Here is a 21,243-nt window from a genome sequence, read left to right on the forward strand (position 1 = left end):
GGAGTATCTTAGATGGCCGCTCACAGGCTTTTAAGACCCCAGACGTTACTCACCAAGGTAGAATGTAGGACAATGTCTTTATAAACTGTGTTATGCCTATTGAGCTAGATGTTCCCCGAGACCATGGTCCCTGCAGCCCTCCGCAATTCAGTCCCTCAGGGAGTTTGGATGTGTCTATGGAGCTTCCATGACCTTTTCTTGTACAAGTTGTGCTGGTTTCCCCTGTATTGTGTACTGTCTCACCCTTCACCCAAGATACCACTTATCTATTTAAAAGGACTTCTTAAAAAGTAAATTAATAGTTGTTAATTAGAGTGTCTGATCATGTACCTTCTCAAGTCCTTATGGAAAATAGTAAGTAGGATTTCTTTTTGCCATTCCTCACACATTATCTGTTATACCTCTGTGCCTTTGCACTGATGTATTGTAGGCTGTGGAATGTTAGCAGTGTCCAGGATGAATTATGTTAAAATGTCAGTAAGTTAGCAGGACCTTATTGGCTGTCTCTCGGCTTCCTGTTAAAATACCTCCGAAGATACTTACAGGAAAAGGAAAAAAATGTATATATACCACAGCAGTAGTAACTAAACATTAAAAATTTACCACATGAGATCTTGAAGGAAATTCCACTAATCACAGCACCAGTGAGACTGGATTAGGAAAGGGCCGACATGTTGAACCTTTTTAGTTCTTTACCCTTTGAAGCAAAGCACCCAGGCGCGGTAGAAGTCAGGTAATGAGAGGGGGACCACACAAAAACTGTTTTCTGTTGTGGCCAGTCATTTGCCCCATCAGCCCTGCTTGGCCATGCAGTAGCTTGTCTCATGCTGCAATCTTCTGAGGGAACAGTTCGTCAGGGTGAGAACCAGGAAGGTGCCTGGAAAGCTGTGCCTGGCTGCATGGTTAAGGAAAGAGTCTGCATGTTGGGTCATTCTCTGAGACGGTAGTGTTTAATGGCCAGCCGTGGACTTCCTTCCAATCATTGCACCCCTAACTCTTATATATTAGATGCATTCAGATAAGGGATTCTGCATCTCAAAGTTTGAAGTTCTAGGACACACATCTTCATATTTAGGACTGAACCTTAGAAGCTAGCAGTGACCCTCTTTCAGTCCATTGTGGACCACCAAGTCAGCTGCCTCTGAGGTGTCAGAGATTGGGTAAAGAGACAACAGTAAAGGCACCATCTGTGATTGGTATCTTTATTTTCCATTGGCTTGTCTCAGTTGCCGTGTTTTTGCTTTGTTTGTTTGTTTGCTTTGTCTTATACCTTCTTCTCAGGACTATTGGGTACTTTCTTGGTAAATACACTCAGAAAATACTCAAGTATTTTTCATTGATTTAGAAGAAGAAAAACTGTGGGTATAATAAAATAACAAATTTCTTTCTGAGAATTGTATCTTGTTAACCATGGTGCACTTTAAAGCTCATTATATGTATATCTGTACTGAGGATTCAGGTGGAGATCACTTTCTTTGTTGCTGTTTTTCAGAAACCATTCCCAAAGCAGCATGTAATAAGAGTGAGTCACAGGATGAAATGCTACAGGTTTTTAATGTCGACACTCACACTAGCAAGCAACTGCGGCATTTTAAATTTTTGTCTGTGTCCTTCATGTCTCAGCTCCTGGCTTCCAGTCATTTTATCAGAAAGGTGATGTGTTCATTTAAATGTGTTTACTATAAAATGATTTTGTTTTTTCTGAAGGAACTGTTGTAAGCTAGTAGAAGTAGCTTGGCAAATGTCTCATGAAAACATGGGGCCAAAACATGACTTTAAATAATAGAAAAAAAATAGTATGCTTAACCATGAAAAACTGTTTGGCATTATCTGCTCAGGTTGAACATATATAAAGACTGTGACTCAGTAATTGCGTTCTTAAGTGGTATAAGAAAACAAAACAAAAACCCACACCCTTTGCTGTCAAGTCAGTTCCGACGTATGGGGGCTGCATGTGTTACAGCGTAGAACTGAGTTCCATAGGGTTTTCTTGACTGTAATCTTTATGGAAGGAGATGGCCAGGTCTTCTGCGGCACTGCTAAACCCAGAAGAAGAAAAAAATGAAACCCGTTGCCATCGAGTCGATTCCGATCTGTAGCAGCACTGCTAGGTGGGTTCAAACAGCCAACCCTTTGGCTAGCAGCCAAGTGCAAACCATTTGCACCACTGGGGACCTCAAATGGCATATACCCAACAAAAATGCATGAACATGTGCAGCAAAAGACATCTATAAGAATGTTTATAGTAGCGTTAGTCATAGTAGTCCAAAACTGGCAACAACCCAGTGTCTACAGCGATAGAGTGGATAAATAAATTGTCTTACATGAACCTCCATGACAGGCAGCAACTTGATGAATCTCACAAACATAATAAAGAAAGAAGCCAGACACGGAAGAATGCTTACTATGATTCAAGTTATCTAAAGTTCAAAACAAGCAAAACAAATCTGGTTTTAGAAGTCAGGATAGTGTATATCTAGGGGGAGGAGATGGGGGAGGGCTTCTGGACTGCTGATAATAATCTGTTTTTTTTTTTACCTGGATCGTGGTTTATACCACTTTGTTAAAGGTAGTGGGCTCAGCACGTATGATTTGTGCACTTTTCTGTTGGTGCATTCAGCTGAAACAGTGAGAGAGAAAGGAGAAAAAGAATTACCATGACTAGGAATTCAAGACTGATTTAACATTAGAGCATCTATTATATATAGTACATTGGTAGACCAAGAGAGGAAACCATATGATTGCTGTAATATTTTCAGAAAAATAATTTTTCAGTAATCATTTATGATTTAAGAAAATAAATCCATCCTCTTAGCGACATGGGATAGATAGGAACTTCCTTGGCCTGATAAAAGATGTCTCGGAAACCTATAATTTACATCATAATTTATGATGAAAGTAGGAACAAAGATGCCCTCTGTCAATTGTTTCTTTACAAGAAAAGATGTATAAGAATTAGAAAAAAGAATCAACAAACTAAATTATTAGAACTAGTAATTCGTTCAGCACGCTTGCATGTACAGGTCAGTGTAGACACAGTTTTGTATCAAGTAAGTTTGCTGAATTTGTTAGTTTCACACACTGTTGTATAATGCTACCATTAACCTTATACATCATTAACAACCCGCTAGAAAATATAGTAGAAAAAAGAGCCCATATACAATTAAAAAAACTTACAAGGTACCAAGAATAAGCCTAACAAAAACGTGTATAAGAATATTGTAGAGGAATTTTCAAGATATTAAAGGACACTTTTTAAAAATTGGAAAATACACTGTGTTCTTAGATAGGAAGACTCACTATTTAAAGATGTCAGTTCTCCCCTAGATGAATCTATAAATTCAGTGTGCTTCCTCAATGGCATCTAGTTTTTTTTTTTTTTTAATGGCCTTGACAGGTTGATCCCAAAATGCAAAGGGCCAAGGACAGTGCTGGTACATAACTAATCAGATCAGTGTGGCTGAACAGTAAGCCCAGAAACGCACCCATGCATATGCAGGAAATATAGATAAGTGGCATAACAATGATGTGGGGAAAGAGAATCATGAACATACTAGAGCTGGCACCATTGGTTTTCCACTTGGGGAAAAAAAGAAGAGTCTTATCTCACACCATATACAACAAACAATTCTAAATCAATTAAAACTTAAATGTGAAAATCAGCACTTAGAACTTTTAGGAGAAAATCAAGGAAAACGTCATTGTGACCAGGGGATAGAAAATAACCTCTTACAAACTTCAAAAAAAACAACCATAAACAAAGTGAAAAGGAAGTCACAGACTAAGAAAAGGTTATTGTTGTGCATATAATCAAAGTGCTTCATTTTCCATTAGAACTGTCAAAGAATATGAATTCACCGAAGGGGAATCTCCAATGGCCAATTAGTATATGACAGATTTCCATCTCCCTAGGAAGCAGGAAAAAAGCAGATTAAATGAAATATCAGGATGTCAATCAAATTGGCATAAATTTCAAAGTAGTTCATAACCAGGATGTGGTAACTTTTGTGCGCAGTGGTGGGTCGTGTAAATTGCTACAGCCTCTTTAAAAACGCACTTGGCAGTATCTAGTCAAGTTAGAGATGCTCATATCCTGTAGTCTGTCAGTTCCCTTCCTTAAACATATACTGTACAAAAACTTGCCTAGATGCTTAAAGAGATTAAAAAAATGTTCTTTTCTAGGGTTAATAAAAATTTAAAAAATGGAGATAAAGTAAATGTCTAACAACAGAGGCGAATAAAAGTTGTGGTAGGTACTGAAGAATACTGTCTTCAGTTAAAATGAATGAACTAGACGGACATAAATCACCATCGATTAATCTAAAAAATCTATTACCAGAGAAAACATGCTTTTGAATGAAGTGTACTGTTTGATAACATCTAAACAGTAGATTCAGGCTTTCTCTGTGGGACTGGGGTAGTGGGAGAATGGGAATAGGGAACAGTATGTTGGGGACCACAGCCATACCTGTAATGCCTAACTTGGTTCAAAGAGAAAAAAATCCCCTCTGCCGTGAGTCAATTCCGACTCGTAGCAACCCCATAGGGATTTCAAGTCTATAAATCTATATGGAAGCAGACTGCTACATCTTTCTCCCAAGGAGCTGCTGGTGGTTTTGAACCGCCAATCTTTCAGTTCACAGTCGGTCGCTTTAACCACTGTGCCACCAGGGCGCCTCTTAATTTGGTTAGTAGTTCACAAAAGTAGGTAGTGGGTAAATGATGTGCTTTGTTTTCTGTATTTTTTCTGAACCTGTATAGTACTTTACAAACATTAAAAATAGAAGGCTATTAAAATAAGAAAAATAGGTAGTTACAGTACAATAAGGATGATCTGAAATAGATATTGTCAGAAAAAGGTTGCTATGGGAAATTTAAGTGCATAATCTTAGATGAGTTTCACTGAACCAACTTCAAATGATTTTTTTATTATCAACTTTCATACTGTTCTAATGGTTCTTTCTTTTAAAAATTAGGTAGTTGAAAGTGGTGGTCCTCAGATTTTAAAAGGCCTTGAACAGAGGTACGTTTCTTTTTTTTAACTTTTTATTTGGAAATAATTTCAAACTTACAGAAAAGCTGAAAGAATAGTACACAAAACTCTCTTTACCCCAGTTCACCACTTACCATTTTTTGCATATTTGCTTTATCATACTATCTACATACAGTGTTTCCCTGAGCCATTGAAAGTTGTATCCCCTTTACCACTAAATATTTTAGTGTATATTTACTAAAAATAAGAGCATTTTCTTGTAAAACTATAGTACAGTTAGGAAATTTTTAAAAAAATTAACATTGATATAGTAAAAACCCATTGCTCTCCAGTCAATTCCAACTCATAGTGACACTGTAGGACAAAGTAGCACTGCCTCATAGGGTTTCCTAGTCTGTAATCTTTATGGAAGCGGATCACCAGGTCTTTTCTCCTATGGAGTGGCTAGTGGGTTCAAACTGCCAACCTCTTAGTTAGCTGCCGAGCATTTAATCACTGTGCCACCAGGGCTCGTTATTGATATGATACTGTTACCTAATCTACAGTTCATATACTGATTTCCGTAATTGTCCCAACAGTGTCATTTATACCACTTCCAGGTTCTTTGTACCGTCCCAGGACTGTGTATTGTATGTAGTTGTCACATCTTGTTAGTGTTTTTTAATCTGGAGCAGTTCTGTGGGTGCTTATGAATTCTTACTTTATTCAGTGGGTTATAATCCATATGCTGTCATTACGTATTTCGGTACAGAAATTCTTTCTGCATATGACTGCATCCTCAAAGTGTACCTTCTGACTTTTCTGTATACCTCCTTCCCTAGGAGCTTTGCCTTGCCTAGACCACCATTGGGCCTCGTGTACTTTAAAGTCCCTTTCCTATAGCCGGTATTGTGAGTTCTCTTCCAGTCCTGTGTCCAGGATTTTAGTACCTAATGTATGGTTTTCCATTTCTGGGGCTGGTTTTGTCTGTGCCCTCTGCTCCCCTCCTCTTCTCTGCAGTGTCAAATTCTGCCTCTCCTCTCCTCTCCAGTCCCACCCTCACCCACACACTCGCGTGCGCTCTCCGTACACTCGGGCTGGCAGTGGGGGGGAGCTCCAGTGGGAGTGTGTTGGTATTTGGTGTATACTTCTCAACATGCAGGTTATTTCAAGTTCATAGTCTCTCCTCAGCCTCTGAGTAATGCTGAAGGCATGGGTTGTGTTTATTTGCATCTTTTTTAATCTGGTTGTGTGTGTGTGTGCGTGTGTTAAGGCTCTGGAGTAAGGTTCTGACATAAGCAGCGGCCGTTAACTGAGGGCCACAAGTCCATGAGCACCCAAACTTTGTACAACGCAGTCAGGCTCACAGTCGCTGATTCAGCAACTCACAAAGCCTGAGATTTGACGATCTTTCTCTTTGAGAAAGGCATCTGTTTACTTCTTATTGGTATTTTCTGTGATGATAAACCCTCTTTTTCTTTCTTTCCACATAGTTGTGAATTCAGTACAAAATTAATGATTTCATTGTGTTTTCTATTTGAAACATTCTGCATGAGGGAGGGATAAGTGAGTACTTAAAACAGCTGCAGCAACTGTTTGCTAAACAAATCTTTGTTTTAGATTGCTAGAAACTGTTCTGGGCTATATTAATGCTGTAGCCCAGTCCCTGGAGAAAAATGCAGACAAACTGACTGTGAAGTTTTGGCGAGCTCTCCTTAGTAAAGCTTACGACATGTTAGATAAGGTAGGTTTCCATGTCTCCATTATTGTTTTGCTGCTGATTTTTATGTCATTGTGAATTATTTAGCTGAAGGTTTTAAGAATAAAATTAGCAGTAGCTTCTCTTGATATAATGAAGCTCAGTTTTGCTTGAAATAGACTCTCTTGATGACTAGAAATAAACTTATCTGAAAAAAGATTGCTTCCCTAATTAGAAGAACAGGTGCCTCAATAAATATGTTTTAAATATTCAGTTGTGTAATATACTATAGAGTGTTCCACTTTATTCAGGTGGAATAAACTAATAATATTTATAGGTAGAGTTTGTGGAATATTAGAAATATCACTGGCCTAGAAATTAGGAAAGCTGTTTAAACCTAGCTAAATTGTTTAGTTAGATGGCCTCGGGCAGTTCACTTACTCTTGGCATCATTTCCTTTCTTCATTTAACAAATTGTTATAACAAACTATGCCTATCTGAAAGGTTACTGTAAGAATTAAAAAATTACATGTGTATGAAAATGATGCCTGGCCCCTAGGAGGTGTGTGATAAGTAAAAGGCTATCTTAATCCAAGTTGAACTTCTTCCTTTTCTTTCTTTTTGAATATAAAACTTCTGTATAGGTCAATGCCTTGTTGCCTACAGAAACATTCATTCCTGTCATCAGAGGGTTGTTGGGCAACCGACTGCCGTCTGTGCGCCGGAAAGCACTGGATCTTTTGAATAACAAGCTGCAGCAGAACACATCCTGGAAGAAGAAAGTAGTGAGTAAATGCTGTGCATCAGACCCAGTTACTGTCCTGTGCCTTGTCAGCAGGCTGTGTCTAACTCCCTTAGGTTTCTCCAGTGGTACAGTTTACAATTGAAGTATATTATTACCTGAATATAATGCTGTGATGTGTTTTTAAAATTGTGATGTTAATTCTAATCGTAGTATATATGTGTAGTGAGAGCTCTTTGAATGGAATTTCAGCTTAATGGAATTCTTAATTACTTAGTGCAGGCCATTCATTGCCTTAACTTAAGCATAATTCTAATCCTCTTTTACTCCAAACCTATATATAAATCAGAAATTCGTTGGCAAGCATGTATATTTGCTTAGCAGTACAGAAAGCAGATAAAGAAATGCTTGTGTATGTCATGTAGCTTAAGGACCTGTAAGGCTGATTTCCATTTAGATGATCTCAAGCAGTAGAAATGGGGAACGGACTAGCATTTGTACACAGCTTTAATTATCTGGGGTTTGGGCTGTCCTCTTCAGGTTCACAGTTTCCTACAATTAGTTCCAGTCCTTTTGGCCATTGTGCAGCGTAAAAAGAAAGAGATGGAAGAACAAGCAATAAACAGACAGACGGCTTTGTATACCCTAAAGCTTTTGTGTAAGAATTTTGGTGCAGAAAATCCAGAGCCATTTGTCCCTGTGCTGACCACTGCAGTTAAACTGATTGCTCCAGAAACCAAGGAGGAGAAGAACGTCTTGGGAAGTGCACTGCTGTGTATAGCAGAGGTGACCTCCACCCTGGAAGCACTGGCGATACCCCAGCTCCCCAGGTACTCTACTTGGGACTTGAAACAGGAGCGATTACACAGGGTTACTGGTGTAGAATGAAAAATCACTCCTGGTGATTTTTTTTTGGCTCTGAGTAGTAAATACAATTAGATTTGTTAAAGAATGTTACTTTTCTTCAAATTGAAACATACAACATTCCTGTTTATTTTATGGTCCCTTGGTTCTCACTCCCCCTTGATAGCTGTAATTGGGCAGCACTAAGTGCAGCCCCTTCGTCAAGGGGCTGATCCAGCCAGGCAAGGCAGATGCTGCCTTGTGCTGCCCACACTCAGAAGGGCCTGGCTCCATCCTCGCCTTTGACATTTACTAGCTCTGCAGCTGTGGGCTGGTTACGTGACCTGTGAAAGCTTTGCCATCTATGAGGGGAAGACATTACCTACCTTGTGGGGATTCTTGTAGGGCAGTGAATGTAAGGCTTTTTGCACAGTGCCTGACACATAGCAGGTGTTCAGTACTTGACAGACATTGTTGTTAAAAAATTACTGCTGTGTCAGTACTGTTGGCACTGGGAAATGTCCTGTTCTTAGGCACACATGGGGCCATCATGAATTGGGGGTTGACTTGATCGCAGCTAACAACAGGCACATAAGATGTGTAGACAAGGTTTTGCAGACTGTGAGTCACACAGGGATGTAACAGGCAGATTATTTTGTTCGGATTTTTCATAATGAACTCTGCTCCGTTCTCCAGTCCCTGTGTAAAGTTGCTCTAAAACTCTTGCTCTCTATTTTTAGCCTGATGCCGTCGTTGTTGACGACGCTGAAAACCACCCTTGAGCTGGTCTCCAGCGAGGTCTACTTGCTCAGTGCCTTGGCCACCCTGCAGAAGGTCGTGGAGACCCTCCCACACTTCATCAGCCCCTACCTTGAAGGGGTCCTGTCACAGGTGTGCTGGGGTAACCACAGCACGGTGTTTGGGGTGGAGTGGGAATGGGAAAAATGACAGACTTAATGGTGTGATTTGTTCTTTTTTTAGTTCTGTTTTACAGGAAAAATTCTTATTTCTGAAAAGGTGTTTGGTTTTTTTGAAATGTGTGCCTCTTTTTCTCTTCCATCGTCCCTACTGCTTAATCATGAAATTGATTTCGGGGTCACTTTGTACTGAGGGTCTTACCTTCTTTTGTTATTGCAGAATGTATTATATTGCCTTTTTTTTCCCCTGTGAGATCTTTGGCATTAGGATGGTAGAGCTGCCTTTTATTATTTTTTGTGGAAACTGGTGTGCCATATTTGTCTGTAATGTAAAAAGTTTCTGAATCCTAAGGTGTCTTTCAAGCAGAATTCGTATATTGCAGTACAGCAGCTGCCTGACATTGACCTCCTTCGTTCCTCTAGTTATTCTTCTTCTCTTGGAGCAATTGTAGATTGTTTAGCAAGAACTTGACTCTTCTCACGGTCCCTGGATTCCTGTCCTCTAAGAAAATCCCCCATCAGAGTGCTCTCTGGGCTGGGGCTGTTTGCTTTTGCTCACCACCACTTACCCACCTCCCTGAGGCCCAGTTAGGAAAGAGGTATCTGCCTAGTTTGACTTTAAAAGGAATTCTGTGTATAGCTAGAAAGCACACTGAGCTTTTTGTAAGCACCAGCATTTGAACTGGTTTCTTGTGGTCATCACTAAGCCTTTCTGTAAGTGTGTGAAGGCTCTGGAGGAGCGTTCACAATGGCCTTGACAACTGTGTTTATATTCCTATAGGTGATTCACTTGGAGAAAATCACTAGTGAAATGGGTTCTGCCTCACAGGCTAATGTCCGTCTCACATCTCTTAAAAAGACACTGGCGACCACACTATCACCCCGAGTCTTACTGCCAGCCATCAACAAGACTTACAAGCAAATTAAAAAGACATGGAAGGTTTGACCCATATTGGGTATTAGATGTTGGAGAGGGAGAGGTGGTACTTAAGCTTTTAAATTTTCACTTAAAGAAGAATACGGTCATTTAATTCCTTTACAAATGCATTGCGGAACTCTAGGAATAATAAACATGGCACATCTCCTTATTGTGTTGTTGGCAGGATCACATGGGTCCATTTATGAGCATCTTGCAGGAGCATATTGGGGTGATGAAGAAGGACATGCTCACCAACCACCAGTCTCAGCTCACCAAATTTTTCTTAGAGGCCTTGGACTTCAGAGCACAGCACTCGGAGGTCGGCTTATTTCCACCCCCCACAATCCTGAAAGTGTAATCTTTCAAAATAACACGTATCAGAATAATTTAGAGCTTGATGTCAGTACTCTGGCTAATAAGTCCGCTCTTCTGTTTTCAGAATGATCTGGAGGAAATTGGAAAAATTGAAAACTGTATCATTGACTGTTTAGTAGCCATGGTTGTAAAGCTTTCTGAAGTCACCTTCAGACCCCTGTTCTTCAAGGTCAGTCTTTTCTTCCTCAGACATCTCCTTTTATTAACATACACCTATAAAATATGTTATAAAAAAAAAAAAATTGCCATCAAGGCAGTTCTGACTCATGGCGACCCCATGTGTGTAGAAGAAACTAATACTACTTTGTCTTTTTAGCTGTTTGATTGGGCTAAAACAGAAGATGCCCCAAAGGACAGGTTACTGACATTTTACAACTTGGCAGATTGCATTGCTGAGAAACTAAAAGGACTTTTTACTCTCTTTGCTGGCCATTTAGTGAAGCCTTTTGCTGACACCTTGAACCAGGTGAACATCTCCAAAACAGGTTGGTAGCTCACTTCAGTTGTCTTCCTAAGGCACAATAAGTACAAGACATGACCTGGTGCTCAGAGAAAGATTTTGCAGATTCTTGAATTCTAGGCTAAGGAGTGTGAGTGTTTACTTTGTAGTTAGTTGTCAGACATTAAAGTATTTGTTTCAGCTTAATGAAAATGTGGTATTAATACATTGACTCATTTGGGAGAAAGACATTAAGTGAATGGACATTATTGCTAAGTCATTGGAAGTAACTTTGAAACATTAAAATTAAGATTGGTTTATTCTCTAATGCTAATAAGCAACCCACTTGGCAATTCAGGTAATTTAACTTGCCAAGCTAAGTATTAGAATCTTTTAACAGCTCTAACAGAAGGAATCACTTACACTAGAGGCCATCAGCTTTATTTGCATTCTGCTGTTATCCAGATTATTATGATTTCTAGATCATCTTAGAAATACTTTTCTGATTATAGTTATTTTATGGTGGTTCAAACTTAAAACTGTGAAAGCTTCATCTTTTTTTTTCATTTTTACTCTATCCACAGATGAAGCATTTTTTGACTCTGAAAAAGACCCTGAAAAGTGCTGCTTGCTGTTGCAGTATATTTTGAATTGTTTATATAAAATCTTCCTTTTTGATACTCAGCATTTTTTAAGTAAAGAGAGAGCAGAAGCCTTGATGATGCCTCTGGTGGATCAGGTAACTAACTGCAGCTGTCATGTTTCCTCACTGAGAAAGCCATCACTGGTAGATCTGTGCTGGTTTCATAGCTACTAAAATGATAGCTTGCTAGGCATTGTTCTGGAGCTTTTTTTAATATTAAATATTCCTAATGAAATTTGTATTTCAAAATTGATTTCTCATTTCTCATAGATTTAACTCAACTTCAGAGTACAATTTATTGAGTTTTACTTATGAATTTTTAAAAAGGAGACATGATGTAAGGTCTCATTATAAGATTTTTTATTAGTTGGACTTTTTGAGAATGCTTTAGGGCTTGGCTTCTCTCTGAAAGAACTCATCCAAGATGGTCTGCTGCAGGGAAAGGCATACTATGAACGGCTAGGAGATTCCGTTTAAGTTTCTCATAGATTTAAGCCCAAGAAGTTCCAGAAGGTGGTAAATGTGCTTAGAGTATTGGACTGGTGCCTGGATTTTGAACCTGCTAAAATCATGAAGGGTAACCAAAAACAGCCCAAACCCATCATGAAGGGTAGGGTAGTAAAACATTATTTACACAATGGGTATTTTCAAGCAGAAGAAAACATAGGACACTGTGGCTCAAAGTCTTTGTCTTATTCTTAACAGCTAGAAAACAGACTTGGGGGAGATGAGAAGTTCCAAGAGCGGGTGACGAAGCACTTGATACCTTGTATTGGGCAGTTCTCCGTGGCTGTGGCAGATGACTCTCTGTGGAAACCACTGAACTACCAGATTCTGCTAAAGACGAGAGACTCCTCACCCAAGGTTAGGAGCTGATCAGTGTGTTGTCAGACAACCACTGACGCTGCACATTTTCACTGTGGAACACAAACCTAGAGTGGATCATGGTAAACTGACGGGAGAGTATTGCTACTGGTCACCTAGTGCTAGAGGTCAGCTGTGTTAGGCAGAAGTTTGAGCCTGATAAAGTTTTTTTATCTACAGGGTTATTTATAACAATCCCCTGCCCTGATAACGTGGTAGGTACTTGGAAGTACTAAAATACTTTCTAAATACTTTTAAATCTTGAAAGGCAGAAACTGGAAGTAATTCCTTGTGTTTTTAAAGTGACATTTAAATTTCAGTGCGCTACCAGAGATAAATGCTTTGTTTTGTCCACAGAACAGTCCTCTGAGTTAGAGCAATGCATTGTTTTTATTAGGCTTATGATTTAGTAATGAAAGTTAAGTGGTCATGGTAGAAACACACTGTCATGGGTAGGTTGAGTGGAGTTAAAATTCCATACCTGAGTGTCAAAGTTTTCAAATTAACTATCATGTTAGAACCTTAGTGGATAAAAACAGACCAAAGCAGAATTTATTAATAGGATTTATAAGTTCAAATTTATAACATTTATTTATTAGGAAATAATCAGGAAAAAATGATGCTATTTGGATGACTCCCCAGGTTTTGAATTATAGGTTCTTACACAAGTTGTATCATCAAATTGATTTTAATATTTTATTTTGATTACACAGTATCAAGAAAATCCTGATTCAACATAAGTAGTTACAAATGGTTTTTAAAACAATTCACCTTGCAATATCCAAATAGTCTTTAAATTATCCCCAAACCTGAGAGAGCACTAGCTGGACTTTTGTTTCAAAGTGAATTGCTAACCTAAGAATACCTACTAACAAGTGCCTGCGTTCCTGGTCGTACACAAGTCATGTGAGGAACACCCAAAACTTTTTTTTAAAGTTCCAAAACATCTGTTCTAGGACATTATGGCACAGTGAGTGTGTTTTTTCTTCATCTCTGAGGCGAGCTGCCCTGGACTATCACAGTGTATAGTGCTGACCAGTCGGCACTGATGCACAGGGAGCCCTGCCCAGAGATGGCAGGAGGTGCTCGATTGTATGGGGTGCACTCCGGTGCAGGGGTATTTGATGATACACTTGAGTTTGCATGTGCTGTTAGTTTTGTTTTTTTTAAAAGGACAGTGTTATAAAAAAATATCTTCACATTAAACATCTACAGCACTGAAACACAGTTTGAAAACTACTGATTTATAAGGTTACTCACATTACAGACAAATCCCAAATTGTTAAACTGGTATTCAAAGATGAAAGTTGAATGGACAGAATGAAGTGAAATAAAATGAGAAATAACATTTAGTTTAAAAAGTTAGAGCTTCTTTCAAGTCAGCACAGATTTTAAGATAACAAATACAGCCATTCTACTTTTTATCATCATTCTTTGCCCTTTTCTTCCTTTCAGGTTCGATTTGCTGCTTTGCTTACTGTGTTAGCAGTGGCTGAAAAACTAAGAGAGAATTATATTGTCTTGCTACCAGAATCCATTCCTTTCTTAGCAGAACTGATGGAAGGTAATTCCCAAACTATTAAGAAATAATCACAGTAAATTTCTGTGAAGATATGCCAACCATAATGCAGATGTGGATATAAATGTGCCTGGCAGTTGGTGCCAGTCCTCCGCCCACTCCCATCTCTAGTCTGGATAGGCTGGAGCCCACAGAGAGTGAGGTGGAGGGATGCTGTTACAGAGTGACTGCTTTGTGATCATTTAGGACATTATTTACAGCATAAGCTTCACTAGCTTTCGTTCTGTGTTTTTTGTAATAGTATAGACTACAATGTTGTTTTTCATTAACCTCATACATTTTATGTGATTGAATATTTTGGTCCCCAGTTGTGGGGTTATTGTATCTAGATGTCTAGTGCCATTAAGGGCGCAACAGGGCATCCACCTATTAATACACCCACTCCTCACTTTTCGACATGGTTAGGTTCCAAAGACCAGGTTGTTACGTGAAAATCAGCATTAGGTAAAAAATGGAGGATGACCACATCAGGTCACAAAATGGAGGATGAGTATATCATTACATAACTGCCAAACCACTGAGAATCATAGCCCTGCCAAGCTGACACGTAACTTTAACCAGCCAGCGTTACTGTCACCTTGCACCTCTGCATTCATTACTGCCAGATGTTATGTCCATTAATGCACAAAGTAGCCTGACAGATTTTTTACTGTTGTCATAAATGCAAAATGTTGGATAATGAGGTAATCAGTGAGGAGGGAGTGGGTGTAATGACCAATATTTATTCGGTGTTCTGTGTTAGGTGCTTTATATGGGTTATCTCATTTGATTTCACAATGAGGTATATACCACTAACCCTGTTTTACAGAACAGGAAACTAGAGGCTTGAAGGGATTAAGTAATTTGATAAAGGTAACAAAGCCAGTGAGTGTAGGAGGAACTGGGGTTTAAATGAGGTCTGCACAGTTTGGGAACGTGTGCTCTTAAGCATTATACTACCATGTGCCAAGGAAAATAACAGTAAATCTTAGTAAGCAGGGATAGTGGAGACAAGAAGATAAACACACATATAGTAATGATTCACCGCTTGCCTAACAAAAAGTATTCTTCTCTCCTGGAGAGGGGCTGTGTGAGCTACTAAAGGAGTGGCATTGCTGGGAATGTTGGGGTTCTTATTCAGCTTCCAAATGGAGCCTGTTTCTGAGCCTGTAGGAGGGGCATGAAGGCAGAATGAGGGATACAGGGGATGCATTCCCTGGTGCTTTCTTCTTGTTAAGGTGCTTCATTTCACGCCTCTGATGGAATGATTGCCAGGGAATGCAAGCCATGAAGGGCTGGGCTAATGATAATTGAGGCAGGAAGACCGACTCAGATTTTAATTTTTTCTTTTTTTTTTAGATGAATGTGAAGAAGTAGAACATCAGTGCCAAAAGACTGTTCAGCAACTGGAAGTCGTACTGGGAGAGCCACTCCAGAGCTACTTCTAAAACTTTGCTTTTTAGTGTTTCATACTCTGTTCAGACTTCAGATTTATTTTTCATGTTTTTGTTTTTGGATTTTGGGTGCCATATTTCTGTTGGTACCTTAACACCCACTTGGACTAAAGATATTTAATCATTTCTTTACAAAATTCCCACCTGGTTTGTGCTACCACATAAGCTTCTCCTCCCAGTTGTATATATTTGCAAAAAGAGTAAATCGTACATGGTGTTTTTATACCAACTGCTATGTTTGTTTATACATTTATTATAAATAGTCTTTTCTTAGTAAAGTTATTAATATTGCAGGCATGTTTAACTCTAGCAGCCAAAGTTACTGGCACCTCATTTAGCCTGGAAAGCCTTAATCCTTCTGTCAAGGGATGTATTGTGCGTATGGTGTCCACATTAGCCATTTCACTCAGTGTGGCTCTCTACTTCAACAATGTGATGCTTACTCAGCCCTCAACCAAAATACCTTCTATCTGTAAACAAGGTGGGCTTTTACATTTCAAGCAGACAACACTTCACTTCAGCCTTAATTATTTTGTGTGTCCCTGAAGAGGGAAGTGGTTCTGGAATGTGTTTTTCACATAAGCCTATGTTGGATCCTTCAGTCTTTCTTGGTTGGGGGTAGTGAGGACAATATTCTGCTTATAAAACAACAGCCCATACTTGGCTGATCATGTAAACAGAAAGGGCCCAGAAACACTAGGTGGCATGAGGGTGTCCCTCCAGTATTAAGAATTATCATTTCCACAGGGGGCTAACCAAGAATTGCTATATGAGAAAGAAAGTAAATATATTTCAGTATTTTTTTCAATGCTTTGAAGTTCTATAATCTCTAGTACTGTGTCATGGTGAAGGTAGGAGGTGAGAGCGCAAATAAGATTAAACAACTGTGCCTTTATTTTTTAAGGAATCTAAGAACTGTCCCCTAACAATATTTACATTTGCACTTGAAAGCCTTTGATCTGACTTACTACAGAAATTTAATGCAGAATTGTGACATAATAAGCAAAAGGCCAACTTGCAACTTAGAGATACAACTTGCTAGGAATGTAGATTTTTCTCTAAGAATGCCTCGATAAAATTCGTTAATAATAGCTTCCTTCCCCCCAAAAAATACATGTGAGATTGTGTTTATTCTATCAAAAAGTAAGTGATACCACAATGTAAAACAAAAATGAAAATGAACTAAGTTTAAGACTTACAGGAAACAATGCAAATGGGCTTTTAGTTTTTCCTGAATGGCCTATAGTCTCCAACATCTCAGTCATATGCTCTGATGCTCTTTATGAAGGAAAAATAATCTAGGGGGATTCTAGAGCCCACGTGCCTTCTACAACTTTCCTGCACACCCCCCTCCCACAGTGTCATTTCGAGCTTGGCAAGACTATCTACATAATGAATTTAACATGAAAAGGTGGGAAATGGAGGGCTAGCAGTTTCTACACTGAGTACTTTTTAAAAATAAGAGATTGATAATAGTATTCTTTTCAATACATGGATTCAAATAATACTTAAGTAAAATCTCTTATGAACATATTCCTAAATCTGTCAGAATCAGCCCAACAATTTAATATTATAAAATGATCTGACTGACCTAGCCCCCGCAGCCCCACTCTGAGACCTTTGAGATTTCCTGTAACAAGATCTGACCTGTAAAGGTTCTATGCAGAATTTCTGCCAGCTCACTTCAAAGAATAGAAGAATTACAGAAATGTAACAGTTTGACTTGCTGATACAGGTTTGATTTAATCACTTAAAGTAGAACAATGTTTTGATCTCAGTTGCTAATGATGGACTAATCTTTAGAAGAGCAGAGAGGCAAGTGTTGGTTTGCACGCAGACAAGCAAAAGACTTGGATTACCTTTCTCTACCTACTTCACTGGTCTTTCAATTGGTGTATTTTACTTTCTGGTAGTACCTATTCAACATTTGTTAAGTCTAATCTCAACACTGCTTTTTGCTAACCCATAAAATGTTTTAAAAGTTGAATTCATACTGCCTGTACCTTAAACTGGAGCCCCAGTGGTGCAGTGGTTAAGCACTCAGCTGCTAACCAAAAGGTCAGCGGTTCGAACCTACCAGGTACTCTTTGAGAGAGAAAGATGAGGCATTCTGCTTCTGTAAAGATTACAGCCTTGGAAACCCTATGGGGGCAGTTCTGCTGTGTCCTGTAGGGTTGCTATGAGTCGGAATTGACTCTGTGGCAATGGGTTTGGTTTTGGTTTGTTATCCTCAACTTTCTGTATGCAGACGTGCAGGCCTTTAACTCACCCTAAGTTCAAATCCTCTGAAATACTCGTTTACCGTACAGAGATCAGCTCTCTTGAACTTAACATCAAGTTAATTTCAACATTTTTTGTTTTGTATTACTTTTTGCCTTAGTCTTTGTGCTGTCTTCAGATTTTATTGTGTTAATTCTTCGGTAAAGTTTTTGGCTAGCAGAGATAGATGTTTATTATGCTAAAGAAAATTACCCTTTAAATTACAGGATATGATAGAAAACTGGATATGAAGGAATAGTGTCTCCTATAAATTAGTGTCTTTAGGTTAGTTAATAACTGAGTAGCTGTTTTAACTCTGAAGGACCCTGGTGAGTTTGAGCAATGCCTATAGAAAGAACAGTAGCCCAACAGAAGAGCACAGAAGGTCCTAAGCTCAAGCAAACAGGGAGTTAGTCTTGTCCACCACTATGTGTATATATCCCCAGCTTCTAGCACAGTGCTGACAGACAAGTGTTCAATACATGTTAGCCACTGTGTTACAGTAGGCACTTAATACTTGTTGAATATGAAGTGGGGTTAATAAAGAGACCAAAGTGAAAGCAAGAACAGAGTAGCCTTAATAATCAAATTGCTAGTGCCACAAATTTTCTCATTCTGTGCCCAAGGACTGAGAATGCCCAGGAGACTTAATACTATGCAAGCTCATTTTAACAATATAAACAGTATAATGACAGTGAGATGAGTTTTAACCAGGCCAATATCACATAAGCCATTTTGTATTTCGGTTTTTGTAGCAGTCATATCAACTACCAGCTCCTTACTTCCAATAAGTTGATATCTCCATCAATTTCCACCATGTCAATATTGCTAAGCTCTTTAAATCTGTGCTTGTACTCCAGGCTGTGTACACCATTTATCGCAACCTTGAATTCTTTAACATCACAATAAACTATCATCTGAAAGGAAAGTAAATATATCATTAGTGGTTTCCCTCAGTTTAAAATTTTTGTTTGCTGCACACAAACAGCATGTCAAGAATTAAACCATTTAGTTTGCTTTACACTGAGAAGCTCTCTCAGCCTGCTGCAGCTAACTTCCCTTCTGTGATTTCTGAGACACCCATCTAAAGGGGGGTATGCTGGTAGTGGTACCTCCTGCCCTGTCCTGATGAGGGAAGTTGCTCTCAACATGCCTGGAACCTCACACCATCCCAGGCTTTGCTGGCCTTTGTGTCCTCAGCACGGGCTTCTCCTGCCCCTTGCTCCTGGGGAAATGGAACGTTCCTCCTCACCAGTGCTCGGGAACTCTAATGAAGCGGACTTCTGGAAAAATTCAGCTGACTTTTGGATTTTTTGTTCCTCATTTCCTAAGGAGCTTATTCCAATTAATAGGTTGGGAGCCACAGGACTTGGGTCCTGATTTTTCTGCTTCAAATTAACTCCAAGGTCTTGGACAAATCATACAATGAACGTGGAATTTCAGAAGCTGAGGGCAGTGCTAGGGATTGCACTGCTGTTTTGTGATCCTGATCACACACCAGTGTGGCACATCGTGGCATCACTGTTCCTCAAAAGCTCTTCAAAGCGCAGTATTCTGATTCTAAGTAGTAATTAGCATTCTGACAGATTCAGTTCAGATTCATCACTGGTGGTAGCCTTTCGGAGTTGTCTGCCTAAAACTCAAACCAATAAAAAAATACTGTTCTTTTAAATCACCTTACACCTGAACGTCGTACCTCTGATACCATGTTCCCAACGTCACCATCTGGCTACTGATTCTACCGTTAGTTTTCCACCCCCAATGAAAAGGCCAGTGTCCTCAATGTGCCACGTGTTTGTTCTCCTTAGGGCCCTTGCCTCCATCAAGACTTTGGAACAGAGCAAAGAGGGACAGCACAGCTTGGCTGCTAGCCCAGTCCCATCCCCAGAGGCCACGCTGAGACACAAAATCTCAGTCTGGAAAGAAGAAAATTGAGTATCTTTACTCTTGATAGGAGTAATAGAAATGGATGTTAGGAGAAATTAGGAAGAAGGGGAAATTCTGTGAATAATAGAGCAGAGCTAACTGGCACAAATGAAGGCTATGGGACTACATAGAGAATTGGAAAATCTGTAACCTGAGATGATATGCCCACAAGAATAGTGAAGTTCCAGGTGCAACCAGGAGGAAAGAGCCTTTGGTAATGTGCATTTAACAAAATCTCAAGGGAACACTTAACACCCTGCCTCACATTATGGCTCAGAGGGAAAAAAAAAATTGGCATCAGGTGGATGGAGTGGGAAAGGAGTCAATTAGTTGACGCCTATATAGTATTAGAGCAAATGCACAACCAATGAATTACCAGCAAATGGCAAAGAAATGACACACAACTAGATGAACGTACTACTGCCAAACAAAAGGAAGGCCACCACCGTGCGACAGACAGACCCCGACCTAAACGGAAGTACGGACCAGTAACATCCTCACAACCATCTCGGACTACAGAACAGCTTGGCAAGAACATGAATGAGATTTTTTAAAAAAGACTAGGTGAATTTTAGACACGGAACAGAAGACACTTTAAAATCAAACTGATGGCATAGTGGAAAGATTTGAGATAATCTCAATGAAAGGATACATAAAAGGCAATACTTTGAAGTAAATGGAAGGAATCTATGGAAAATTAACCATAAAGATCCAACGTAATTATTGCTCCTGAAGTAGAAAACTAACAAATGGAAAAAAGAAGATGTACTGTGTTTAAAGATACATACAATGCATCTATTCATTCCTTCAACCAGCCAGCCTTGTAACTGTATCACAGAAAGATTTCTGGAATGGGGTTCATCTAAACTTAGGAGTATTATCTGAATTAAGAGACTGGGGATAAATTTTGAAAATTTTTCATGTTGGTATTTTTCTACACTTATTTTAAGTCGTTATAATGAGCACTTTTTTTTCCTAAAACAATAAGGGACTTGAGGAAAACAGCAGAAGCAAATACATCAAGATACTAACTGGTTAATTCTCAGGGTTGTTGTTGCCATCAAGTTGGTTCCGACTCTGCAACCCTCTGTACCACAGAACAAAACACTGGTTGGTCCCGTGCCATGCTCACAATCGTTATGCTTGAGCCCACTGTTGCAGCCACCATGTCAATCCATCTCACTGAAGGTCTTCCTCTTTTTCACTGACCTTGTAATTTACCAAGCATGATGTCCTTCTCCAGGGACTGATCTCTCCTGACATGCCTAAAGTACGTAAGACATAGTCTCACCATCGTTGCTTCTAAGGAGCATTCTGCTTGTACTTCTTCCAAGACAGATTTGTTCGTTCTTTTGGCAGTCCATGCTGTATTCAATATTCTTCGCCAACACAATTCTTTAGCATCAATTCTTCTTTGGTCTTGCTTATTCATTGTCCAGCTTTCACATGCATATGATGCGACTGAAAATACCATGGCTTGGGTCAGGTGTGCCTTAGTAGTCTTCAAGGTGATATCTTTGCTTTTCAACACTTTAAAGAGGTCTTTTGCAGCAGATTTGCCCAATGCAATGTGTCTCTTGATTTCCTGACTGCTTCCATGGGTATTGACTGTGGATCCAAGTAAAATGAAATC

At 39.3% G+C, this 21,243-nt stretch overlaps 2 protein-coding genes across 5 annotated transcripts in view; one reads left to right on the forward strand and one right to left on the reverse strand.

Moving 5' to 3' along the window:
• HEATR1 (HEAT repeat containing 1) overlaps window positions 1-15,648 on the forward strand; it is a 57,528-nt gene extending 41,880 nt beyond the window's left edge. For both annotated transcript variants that reach the window (XM_023727988.1, XM_004372794.3), the window contains exons 32-45: window positions 1,493-1,653; window positions 4,977-5,023; window positions 6,593-6,716; window positions 7,316-7,456; window positions 7,954-8,243; window positions 8,997-9,147; window positions 9,955-10,113; window positions 10,277-10,411; window positions 10,532-10,636; window positions 10,784-10,952; window positions 11,491-11,645; window positions 12,255-12,413; window positions 13,869-13,977; window positions 15,331-15,648. In XM_023727988.1, the coding sequence (XP_023583756.1) occupies window positions 1,493-1,653; window positions 4,977-5,023; window positions 6,593-6,716; window positions 7,316-7,456; window positions 7,954-8,243; window positions 8,997-9,147; window positions 9,955-10,113; window positions 10,277-10,411; window positions 10,532-10,636; window positions 10,784-10,952; window positions 11,491-11,645; window positions 12,255-12,413; window positions 13,869-13,977; window positions 15,331-15,419 (1,994 nt within the window). In that variant the 3' untranslated portion in view covers window positions 15,420-15,648. The remainder of the gene's footprint in view (window positions 1-1,492; window positions 1,654-4,976; window positions 5,024-6,592; window positions 6,717-7,315; window positions 7,457-7,953; window positions 8,244-8,996; window positions 9,148-9,954; window positions 10,114-10,276; window positions 10,412-10,531; window positions 10,637-10,783; window positions 10,953-11,490; window positions 11,646-12,254; window positions 12,414-13,868; window positions 13,978-15,330) is intronic.
• The window catches only part of LGALS8 (galectin 8), a 49,123-nt gene that overhangs the window by 1,722 nt on the left and 26,158 nt on the right, over window positions 1-21,243 (reverse strand). For 2 of the 3 annotated variants that reach the window (XM_023727989.1, XM_023727990.1), the window contains one exon: window positions 16,177-18,601. In XM_023727989.1, coding sequence (XP_023583757.1) covers window positions 18,452-18,601 — 150 coding nt within the window. In that variant the 3' untranslated portion in view covers window positions 16,177-18,451. Of the gene's footprint in view, window positions 1-2,538; window positions 2,621-16,176; window positions 18,602-21,243 lie in introns of those variants that run through there. The other variant, XR_002823471.1, reaches the window with a different exon arrangement.

Source organism: Trichechus manatus, unplaced genomic scaffold (assembly GCF_000243295.1).
Source record: "Trichechus manatus latirostris isolate Lorelei unplaced genomic scaffold, TriManLat1.0 scaffold00021, whole genome shotgun sequence".
Classification (NCBI taxonomy): domain Eukaryota; kingdom Metazoa; phylum Chordata; class Mammalia; order Sirenia; family Trichechidae; genus Trichechus; species Trichechus manatus.